Below are 11,493 nucleotides of genomic sequence, written 5' to 3'. Positions count from 1 at the left end.
GTGATGCACTGCATCTTCCTCGTCAATATTTTGTGAGAATTAATGAAAAACCTACCCTTACGAGTGTAGGTGGTGACTACCCTTGCAGCATAGATCGAGCAGTCGTCTGCTGTAAAAAAAGCTCTTATTGTTTTACATATATGCGCAGTTTTCTCTCTGTGTTTTGATTCATTTAACCTTAAGAAATAACAGGCTCAGAAAGAAACAGAAGCACAAGGTGCGGCGTATCCTTTTCAGTATCTCTTTTTCAAATACATTCAGCAATAAGTACAGTATATCATTACATTGCATACACACATGTATATGCCATTATGTTATTATTTATTTATATATTTTACCAAAATCTGATACTGAAAAAGTAGTTTTATAGTTTGCATCTTCTACAGGTGAAAAATGTTCACTGTTACACAAATATCAATTATTTTAGTTACATCAGAAGGATATCAATTTGCAGGTCCATTTGCGTTGTGGTTAAAGAAGTAGCTTTCCTTCTTCAATGTCTGTATGATGTGGATATAATCATATGCCTATTGTTTTTTTTCTGGATTCTTTTTTTTTTCACTGTAGTGGCATTTTGTGTATGGTACATGGCAGTAAAACCATATATTAAAATAAATAACAGGACGAAGTCAGATTTTTTTCTCGGCTTTTTCAAAATCTATTGTCCGTAACAGAAATCACACCAGTAGCTGTTGTTTTTTCCCTCTTATTTTAACCTTCGCAAAACCATTAGAAGAATGCTCAGCATTTGAACTGACCAGAACGCCCCAAAATAAAAAGTTTAGATAAATGTACAAATTTCCCATCAGGTGAATGTTATTTGGATGGATTTTGATCCATGTAACATAAGATTAGATTGATACCCGGCTTCTCAGTCTCCCTCAACATGACCTTTTAACAATAACCTTTACTTTTACAAAAGAAGTCCTTATATAAAGAGAGATATTGCGAAGGGTGCAGTTCCCACACCATTAACAATTAGCTGCTGGAGTACTGTGCATTTGAAGTACTCAGTCAATACCTTGAAAATGTACATACTGCAGAAAAGCCTCTCTAAGGTACCTAGTGGCAATGTATCGAGTTTAATGTGTAATTTTGCTTGCAGCATTTTTAATTAGTGCCATGTGCTTGGCCATATTCTTCATGCACCATTAGTTAGAAAAGACAATAATATTAATTGACATTCTTTGCCGACTTTCATTTTGAACATACAGTAGACCAAATGAGATGGTAGATGTTTGTGTTCATTTGCATTTGTGTCGTAACGCAGTGCATGTGCATCGTTTGCTAACTTCTGTTGTATTTCACTTGATCATTCACAAAGCATGTCCTTCTGAGGAATAAAAGGATAATTCTTTACTCAGTCTGTGACTTTTGTTTTCCAGTGTAAATATTTTTGAAAAAAACATTTTTAATATTAGCATGTCATTGAAGTGTTCTAATAAATATAGTCCTTTAAATTCACCTCATATCACTTTGTTAGCAAAAGATCTGTGAAATAAATTGACTGTGTTTTACTTTGTTCTCAGCTATGGTGGAGGATTGTGAATAGCTTTAAAAGGGCAACACACCACACATTTATTTTACCGTACTTCTTTATCTATTTGATTTTTATTAAAATATCATGATGTGTTTCTAGGTTTGAATTTTGTTTTTAAATCTAACTCACCAGTGGGGAAACATGATATTTTATGTTCGGTAGGGCACACAGTGTAATGGCTGATTAAGAGTCAATATTTGAAGTTCTATTTTTGCACTTGATGTGTTTAATTTGAAGACATGAGATTGCACAAAAAGACAATAGTTAAGGCTGATGGTGTCGTTCGCACTTTTATATTGAAAACCAGAACAGTCCACTGTAAACAACATTTTGTGTTGAATTGAAATGACAATCCAAACAAAGTACTAAAATTCTTTAAATACATAGTATGCCCAATGTGTCTGAATTTTCTGAACAAGAAAAGGATCAAAGAGGGTATTGCTGATAATGAAGAGCAGCTTTAATTTCAGTCTCCTGACCAAGAAATTCCTCTTCACCGTATCAGATATTGTGGTGAAGCCTTTCCTTTCGCAGCCTGGATAGATAAGATGGATACCGATTTTGAAGATAATGGTGGCCACATAACATGATTTGGTATTGCCCCATATCTTTTATTTCCTCCAGTAAACGATGGAGCACTGCTTTTTCAATGTACTCTGCCTTAGAATTTTGGCTATTTCTAAGATTTTGGTCAGTCTTTCTCCTAGTCACCTCAAACTCACCTTAGCGGGTAGCTCCTCACATGTTATAGAAGCAACTGTTTAAAATCGGTGAAGGGTTCTTTCAACGTATTTTTGTATTATCTGTATTTTTCTAATGTTCATGCATTTCATAGTAAGTCTTTTTTTTTAAATAAAAATACCATGTTGTGATGTTAGGTTCAATATAAATGTTCAGATAAACAACAAATAATTTAAATTAATACAAGAATATAAAGTTTGGATATACTCAATATTATTTTTAATAGCTGCATTATTGCAAATGACAACATGGCGAAGTAACCTGACGCAAATGGGTTTTGCCATATAATGCCTTTGTCAGTGTGGATTATTTTTAATCTGTAGCTGGAGCGTTTGTTTTCCTTGAAAGTATGTAATGTAATAAATATTTTAAGTATTACCCTGTACTGTAAATCCATTAAATTATACTCTATATGTAGATTTTCTTTGAGATATCTTCAGTTAACAATTGCTAGAATGTTAAGCAAAGGGAGTTCAATTTTCTTTTTACAAATTTCACAAAGGAAGACATTAAGGTTGTTAATCTTTGAAAATGTATATAAATTGATTAATTACAGGAAGTATTTAGTCTGTCAGGTTAACTTGGACTGGTGCCGGCTGTGGTTACTAGTACTGGCTGGATTATCAGATTGAAGTATTGGATTTGAGTTGGTTGAAGTAAATCACTGTGCCGGCTGGATTATCAGATTGGAGTATTAGACTGGAGTTACTGGAGTATCTCATTAGTACTGGATGGATTATCAAATTGCAGTACCTCACAAGAGCTGGCTGGATTATCAGATTGAAGCATTGGACTGGAGTTGGTTGAAATAAATCACTGTGCCGGCTGGATTATTAGATTGGAGTATTAGACCAGAGTTACCGGAGTATCTCATTAGTAGTAGCTGGATTATCAAATTGAAGTATCTCACAAGTGCTGGCTGGATTATCAGATTGAAGTATTGGACTGGAGTTGGTTGAAGTAAATCACTGTGCAAATCCATGTGTAATTTAAAGAAACAAACCAGAAGATCTTATGTAGTTAATCACTTCTAGATTCAGATTTCTAACAGAGGCTCCAGGTTTGAAGGCCTCATAGCCTGTTACAATTAATCTGTTTTATCAGATAATGTTAGTCAATTATAAATCTCCAATTTACTACATTCACAGAATTCAGTGGTATTACCACATTTCAATCTCTACACTGTTGTTATTTGAATTAAATCGACTTTGTGATAATGTAGGCTGGTAATTCATTATTTTTACAAATATATTTATAGATTTTTTATCATTTATACATATGAAATGCACCATATTTTATTAAATTGTATGTGATGCAGTACATAAACTGATAATATAGCGTACTGTACATACAACATATTGTTTCTCAGTATGCTGCATTAAATAAAAGATGTAATGCGATACAGGGGCAGCTTATGTTTTTCCTAGGGACATTTTGGTCATTTTGTGTTCAGAACACATGCGTGTGCAAAGCTGTGTGTCACCATTGCTGGATTCAGTACTGCAGTGAATTCTGACAGCAGGTGCTACACCTCTGCACTATAAAAACATGAGTAGTTCCCGTTATCTGTACTGTTTTTTTTGCAATTTACTATATGTGGAATGGAATTGCTGGAATTCGATGAAATGGTAATGAGCTATTTCACTCCCTAACAAAAAAATATTCTCATTATCTTCCCGTTAATTTCAAGTCACTTTGTGTTTTGAGAAAATGTGGATATTAAATTTCTGTTAAATGTACAAGTTGTGCTGTATGGAAAAAAGTAAACATTAAATATATCAAAGCAGATGTTGCTGGGCAAGCATTTTTGAATACGGTACAAATGAAACTCATAGACTAGAACACATTGATTGATACAGTAGTTGTAGGCCATAGTTTTGTGATCATAGTCCAGAGAAGGTAAAAGTATTCTTTAATTTGGGTGAGTCTGTTTTTTCTAATAAATGTTTAATTGCATGGTTATCCAGACTGAAGTTCTAATTCTTGCGTTCTAATATATATACTTAGAAGTTTTTTATATTAGGTCATTAAGAAAATGCACTGTTCTAAATTTATCATTTCAAATGAGAATAGAAACTTTTCAGATGCTTACTTATAGCAATCTTTCATCCAGCAATACAAACTAATACAATGTCCACTCTGTATGCTAAGTTTAAATATTTTTAATTTTTAATAAATGGTTAAAAATCCCAAATAAATTAAAAATTAAAGAATATCTTATTATTATGCAGTTGAAGTTGGGCTCCGCATGCCTCACATAAAATGTTTTGATGTTTATCCTTTCTTGTTAAGGTGCAAGCTACTGTGAAAGCTGCTTTCTACAGAAATAAACTCCTGAAAGAAACATGTCTGTATACTGTTTATGAGACAACAAATTTTAAATACACATTAAATACATTTTAAAAAGTGTAATCTACATTTAGTATGGTGGCGTCGTTGTTATTACTGAATCATAGCTTCAGGGTCTTGGATTCAGTTACACCCTTCGGCACCTTTCGTGGGGAGTCAATATGTTTCATTTTCCATTTATCTCCCGTTTTGCAAAGGCATGCAAGTAAGGTATGATAGGCTTCTCTCAACTGTCCTCACAGGATTTATTGTCCACGAGGAAGGTTTTTGTTATACTCAGTATGGTACGCAAAATTATCAACCACGCTGTAGTTATGCATGTGCACCATGTGTGCATGTGCAGAGGACAAAAAGCTCACTGTGATTAACTGGTGAAATGAACAGTGAGTCAGCTGTTTACATGTATATTTAAGACGAGGTTTCTATGCCTGTTGGTATGGAAGAGGTATGAATTTTAAAAGTGATTTTTACAGGTTAAGCCAGATGCACAACCAGTTCACAACAGCTTGGTAGATCCAAAAAAGAGGAGTTTTTGGAGTTTTGTAGTGTATAATGAAGCCATAAGATATGCTTATACAACATTTGGTGATACAGCAGAAGTATAAGCAATATGGGAATGCCCTTGAGACATCGTGACTTCTATGTTTATGTCATTTTTATTTGTCACTACATGTAATAATTTACTTCAAGGTCTGGGAGGTCTGGGAGGAGCTTAGCGATGAGATAAGAAGTAAGTAAAAAACAGAACATTAGAATTGTTCCTTAAAGGGCACATTGTTATTTTATCAAAATTAACAAGCTGTAACTTACCATGATCTTTAAACAAAATGTCTTCATATCATACTATTTGTTTAACATTTCTCTGCAAATCCTTAAAATACTCCACATACTCTCTCTTTTGGGGTTCCAAGTAGTTAAGCCAGTACAAGAAATAGCAGCCTCGAAAGCAGGCTCATTTCTACTGCCCAGGTAATGCTTAATTGAGCCTAGGTAGTGACATCAACTGAATGTGACCAGGATTCCCCAAATAGCAGCACACAATTGGCTGAGCACTACTGGGGTAGGAGCGGGAGGAGCTGGTCATGTTCCTCTCTGTGGAACAGCGGAGATGTGTCAGATTCCCAGTCAGTGCTAACTCTCCTATGAGGCACTGCAGAGCATGCAGCTTGTCAAATGGTTGTCACAGGTGGGTGTGTGGCAGGAACATAACATACAGTACATATCTCATTATCTCCGAAGTGGATACAGGAGATGCTGAAAGAGAGCCCAGTTCTTAAAAAAAAAAAGGAAATTCTCTGACGCTTTAGTTCTGACATAAAATGATAATGTTAGACACATGTGGACTAGTGTACAAGAAGACAAGAAAAGAGAGATTTGAAATGTGAGATAAAAGCATGTTCTGTTCAGTTTCCAGTTAGTTATTGATTTGTGTTAAATTACTAGCCCGAGCCAAACTCAAAATGTTTTCACCTCCACTGTTCCAGAAATGCTAGCATCACTGGGGAGCATGAGCGCCCCTCTACAAAGGTCAGAGTTCAGTTCACACTCTCTTGAATTGACCCTGGAATTTTATTCATGAACTCAAAATTGCATGATGAAATAAGTCATTATTTTGTTTAAAATTGTCTGTTAAAATTGTTGCCGTTTCCTGTGTTTCTTTTGGGAAATGAAAATGTTTTCATAACTTTATTGTTTCCTGATAGACATTTAAAGAAACAGAAATCAAACATTCAGCTGGAGCACAAAGTTATGAGGATACGGCTGTTACACTTTACACATTATTCAAAATTATTTTGTGCCAGTTTCAAATCTGGTTGCAAAAAAGAAAGTGAAGCAATTTACTCATCATAGCTGCAGAATAACAAACATTGAATGTGAAAGCTGAGTAGGAAAGAACTTAATAGTGCTTAAAATTAAATGTCACTTTCTACTTGCACTTCTGTGTGCCCTATTGAGTTAGCAAAATATTGTATTGCAGTTCATGGATTTGAAATATGCAAATGAAATGTCTTAAGGGCTACAATCATTTGTGTCACTCCTAAAAGATATCTACAGATCCTTCTTGTTACTTCTGGCCAGCATACACAGTGAGTGGAACTTCAGGAAAGACATTCATTTGACTAAGGCAATGTAGGGAAAAACAAAAGTATGACAAAGCTTTTTATTGATGTCACTGATTGCAGTCATTGACCTTTAATAAGATAGCATGGACTGAACTTCTTCAAACAATATGAGAGTGCACACGTTTCTGTATTTCCAAACTAAATGCCTGCAAAAACATTATAAAGTTATTAGTGAGGAATATGCATGCAGCTTTAAAACTAAACAGATGTCATGGCAAACTTGTCTCGTGTTTCATTAATTTATGGCCACATGGGGATTTGATTTTACGGAGTACAAGGGGTGTGCAAGGACATATGCATACAATATGTTATACTTAAGGAACAGGTGTGAAGAAGGAGACTCCTGAAGAAGGCTCCATAGCTGAAACGTTGTGTTTCTTTTCCTTTCAGCATGGAATAAACCTTTACGTTTTCTTTTGCAGCCTGCGTATGCTGACACAGTTACCTACTCAGACTTCATGTTATATTTAAGATGTATTGTTCAAGGGTTTGAGGGTGTTCTTCGTATTTAAATACTATCACTCTCACTTAGAGTTAAATCTCACGCTCCTGAGTCATCTTCAAGAATGTGTGACTAGGCCCTCTGGGAAACAGACTCTTCTTGACACCACATACAGTATTTACTAAATCTTAGTCTTCATGCATTGATCTTTGTTATCAGAATTATATAAACAGACTACATGCATATTTTTAACTACTTGTTTCTTTTTTAGACCTGAAGAATTCCTAAGTAGAATGATTGTAATGATACAATGTGAAAAATACAAGCAAATCTCTTTTGATAAGCCCTGTAGAACAACATATTTTTTTTTCTGTCGGTCCTTCAAGTAGGATATCTGAAATGTCTTTGTTGTAAAATAATGCAGTTTGCCTTGGTAGATTATGAAGTGACACAAACTGGAACCAGATGTACAGATAAGCATAACCAGGTTTTGGATTGATGTTGAAATGTGGCAAGTTTTCGTCCACTGCGGGAAGAACACAAAATGTCAATGGCAAAGAATCAGCTGAGAGTTCAAGGAGAGTGATGTCACCTTCTTCACACGGCCTAGTACCTCTGAGTCCTGTTTCTTTGCCTACAAAATTCTAAGCAATGCTGTTTATAAGTTATAAAGCACTAGCTATAGTATACGGATTAGTGAAAATATAGACAGAGGTGTTGGCTAAAGCCTGGCCTGCCATGCAATCGTGGAAGGTCGTAAATAACAAACATGGGTCAAGCTATGGAAACAAAGATTTTGGAGCTCAGGAGCAGTGAACACCACAGGAATCTTTAACTCTCTACATCTTGCAATGAACTGATCATTTCATTGATGTGATACTTTTAGAGGCCTTTGTTTGTACACACTAGGTTGTATAGAAATGGACTATGGATAAGTGGTAAACCTACCTCAGGCTGTCAGAACGAAATGTTCCCAGCAACTGAAATTAGTCACAGAAAGTGTGTAGGCGGCTGTTTTACTGCATGGGATTGGGACACAAGTAGACAAGTAGATGCAGACAATAACACTGAAATGTCAGGTGAGTCTTCACCATATTCTGTTGTTGCTGACAGTCAGTCATGATTAAATTGAACTTTCTGTAATTCATTAGGGCTTCCTGTTTTAATCCATAACTTAGTACAATGATACTCTTTTCTGGTTAATGAACTTAATTGCTTTACATAATAAATGTGCTAATTGTTTTATAAAAACAGCAGCCACACATCATTTACATCTACATTTCATTGTGTGCTTAAACAGTGTTCTTCCTTGTTTACTAAAACACAGCAAATTTCCACCTTGAAATCATTAATTAGTTGGGCTGCTGCATGTATCATCCAGTAAAGGTACTCGATCTGGGAGCAGGTTGATCTCTATAAAGCAGATGTCAAACATCATGCATTTCTGGCAGAGTATTGCTGGTATAAGGGTGGATGAGTCAGCTGTGAGTCTCTAAAATGCCCTATCCTATGTCTGTCCCGGCACCTGCAGCTTTCCTGTTACATAAGCGAGACGTGCAGCTTCTTTAGTCAGTGCCAACTCTCCTTTCAGGGACTGCGCAGCTTGCAGCCTGTGAGCCCATAACAAATGTGGGGTTGGAGAGTCTTGTCTGCTTTTACCTTTTCTCTGTGTGCTTTTCTCTGCAAGCCATAATAAAACAAATTTCCATGAAACAGTTGTTAATCCCAAAATGAGTGGGCACAAAATGAAGACTGCTAATTTGTTTTCCTGACATTATAATTCAAAGAAACTACTTTTTTACTATAGTAATTCAGATGAAGATCTTTGTTCAAGGGTACAACAGCAATACCCCACCTGAGAATTTAAGCACAATCTGCAGACCCTTAACCAATACTGAACTGAGTTGCCCAAATATTAATTATGCAACTAAATTAACCTATTTTAATGTGTTTTGTTAAGGGTTACGATTGGTCTGTAGAAAATGGTTGCCTCCTTACATCCTGAATATGAAATGTCAAAGTGTGACAATACCGGAATAAACGTAGTAATACATATGTGCTTGTTAGTTTGCATGACGTATGATGGGTTTGACAGTTTCAATCACAGTGAGAGATGTGGAAGATGTTGCCCCCTGAAATGTTGTGATGTTGTTAGGGCTTTCAGGGTCCCTTGGCCCACAAAGAATTTCTAGGCTAAAGGAGCTCAACTAGTTGATAGCGAGCACTCATGATTGAGTCATGGTCACCCCCAAAAAGGGAAGGGCGTAAACTGAATTCACTCCAGCAGAGCTGCCAGTACTCTTTGTGTCACTGGGCTGCATGGCTGCAGCTCAATATGAATGACAGCCATTGGAATATTGACACTGGGTCTTGTAAAGGGTCCTTGTATGGTTTCTCATTCGATGATGGCTCTTTACAGAAGAATCTATGAGAGGCTCGCTGAGGTCCATGTAAGGGAACAAGTTAACATGAATGTCTCCTCAAATTCATGAATGATCTCTGAGGAATCATAATTAAATTTAATAAAATATGTAGTTAGGTAGTCTATTAATATTAGTTATTAACTAAATAAAAGATACATATATTCATAGCCTTGTAAGATTGAGCTGATCTGTGAGAGGGTGGCAACCTTCATCTTAGCTCAGGATAAGGGAAAAGACACTATTCTGTTTCTTCTGTAGTGTTGACTCTGTGAAGACCTTGAAGTTGCAGCAGATGGTGTTCTTACAGATATAGTCACGAAGAGGTTTATAAGGTATTACATAACACAGTAGATACTTAAATGAGGATTGAAGGAAAGAAAAAACTCAAGTGCCACTCTGTTCAAGTTCAATTCTAGATTCGTCCTTTTTTGATGTAATGAACTGGGTCATGAGGGCTGAACATGTGGTTTCTGCTCATAGTCCATTTAACCTTGGAGAGAAGAAAAAGCAGTTGTCCCAGCTACATCATGGAAATGAAATCACGATAGACCACGACCCCAGTAACGCTGCTAAGAAATGAAAGAAAACTTGGCTGTTTAATAGATGATAACACTCAAAATAGGTGTGGTATGGAATAGGAAACAAATTAACCAGAGTGAGTTTCTCTGAGCTGTAAGAGAGGTCTCTGGAAGTGTGCTTTTGTAAACGTCATCCCAGATTTCTGCCTGCACTACACAATTTTATGCAGTCAAGTCTTAAATGGTTTAATTATTTATTATAGTTCTTACTTCTTTTCTCTTTCAGTATTTGGGATGTATAGAGGTTCTGCGCTCCATGAGGTCACTAGACTTTAACACAAGATCACAAATTACGAGGTGAGGGACAACAAGTTCATTCATCTGGTCTGAATAAGTATCTTGAACCAAAATTTCTAAAACACTACAAAGGCCACGTTTTACAGTACTGTATTTAAAAAAATAAAACTGTGGACTGTGACAGTCTTTGCAGGACACTCCTCATCCCATTTCTGTTCATTCTCCAGGGAAGCTATCAGTCGGGTCTATGAAGCTGTGCCAGGTGCCAAAGGAGCATTCCGTAAAAGAAAGGTAAACAGTTCCTGTCTGACTCACTGTTATATGAAACCTTATGATAGTCTTAACGCTTTTGCCAAAGTTAAGAATTTTGTTAAAAGCAGTCCTAATTTGACATAAATGTACAGGATGCCCATAGAAAAAAATAATTTGCTGTGAAATGTTACTAATAAAGTTTGGAATAAAGAGCTGTCTTCATGTAAGGAGTGATTAGATAAATTTGTTCCATTACTGATTATGCTATTTCACTCCACAGCCCCCTAGTAAAGCCCTTTCCAGCATTCTTGGAAAGAGCAACCTCCAGTTCGCAGGAATGAGCATTACTCTGAACATCTCGACTACCAGTCTGAACCTGATGACACCAGACTCCAAACAGGTAGGGCCGCATTGAGTTTTTCACTGGCAATGGGTCTACCCATATAAAGATATGGTAAAAGCAGAGTAATGTGTATTAATACACAATGTGTTTAGGAAAAAGCACAAGACAGTACAGATTTTTACAATAAACCATAAACCATAGGTTACTACAATAATGCAAAGTAGCACTGGTAAAGCTAGAGTGAAAACTGAGAAAAAAGATAGCAAATGTTCCATGGTGAGCTGTGAAAAGGGTGAATGTCTGTCATTATTTTATCACTCAGATCCGTGCAGAATAAAAACCTTGAAAAATGTGTTTGCCACTCTAGTTTTTCATTTTTTCTCCGCTGCTATTACTACACTACTGAGCTGCTTCATTTACACCACACACGATTGCACGTTCTGTTTATTCCAAAGTTTCTAAACC

At 36.1% G+C, this 11,493-nt stretch overlaps 1 protein-coding gene across 3 annotated transcripts in view; it reads left to right on the top strand.

Moving 5' to 3' along the window:
- shc3 (SHC (Src homology 2 domain containing) transforming protein 3) overlaps positions 1 to 11,493 on the top strand; it is a 43,527-nt gene that overhangs the window by 18,190 nt on the left and 13,844 nt on the right. For all 3 annotated transcript variants that reach the window (XM_088909970.1, XM_088909969.1, XM_088909971.1), the window contains 3 exons: positions 10,423 to 10,493; positions 10,661 to 10,724; positions 10,966 to 11,085. In XM_088909970.1, coding sequence (XP_088766096.1) covers positions 10,423 to 10,493; positions 10,661 to 10,724; positions 10,966 to 11,085 — 255 coding nt within the window. The remainder of the gene's footprint in view (positions 1 to 10,422; positions 10,494 to 10,660; positions 10,725 to 10,965; positions 11,086 to 11,493) is intronic.

The sequence above is a fragment of the Atractosteus spatula genome, chromosome 3 (assembly GCF_055471065.1).
Source record: "Atractosteus spatula isolate fAtrSpa1 chromosome 3, fAtrSpa1.hap1, whole genome shotgun sequence".
In the NCBI taxonomy this organism is placed as follows: domain Eukaryota; kingdom Metazoa; phylum Chordata; class Actinopteri; order Semionotiformes; family Lepisosteidae; genus Atractosteus; species Atractosteus spatula.
The sequence above is the reverse complement of the archived record's forward strand: the minus strand, read 5'-3'. Positions and strand labels throughout refer to the sequence as shown.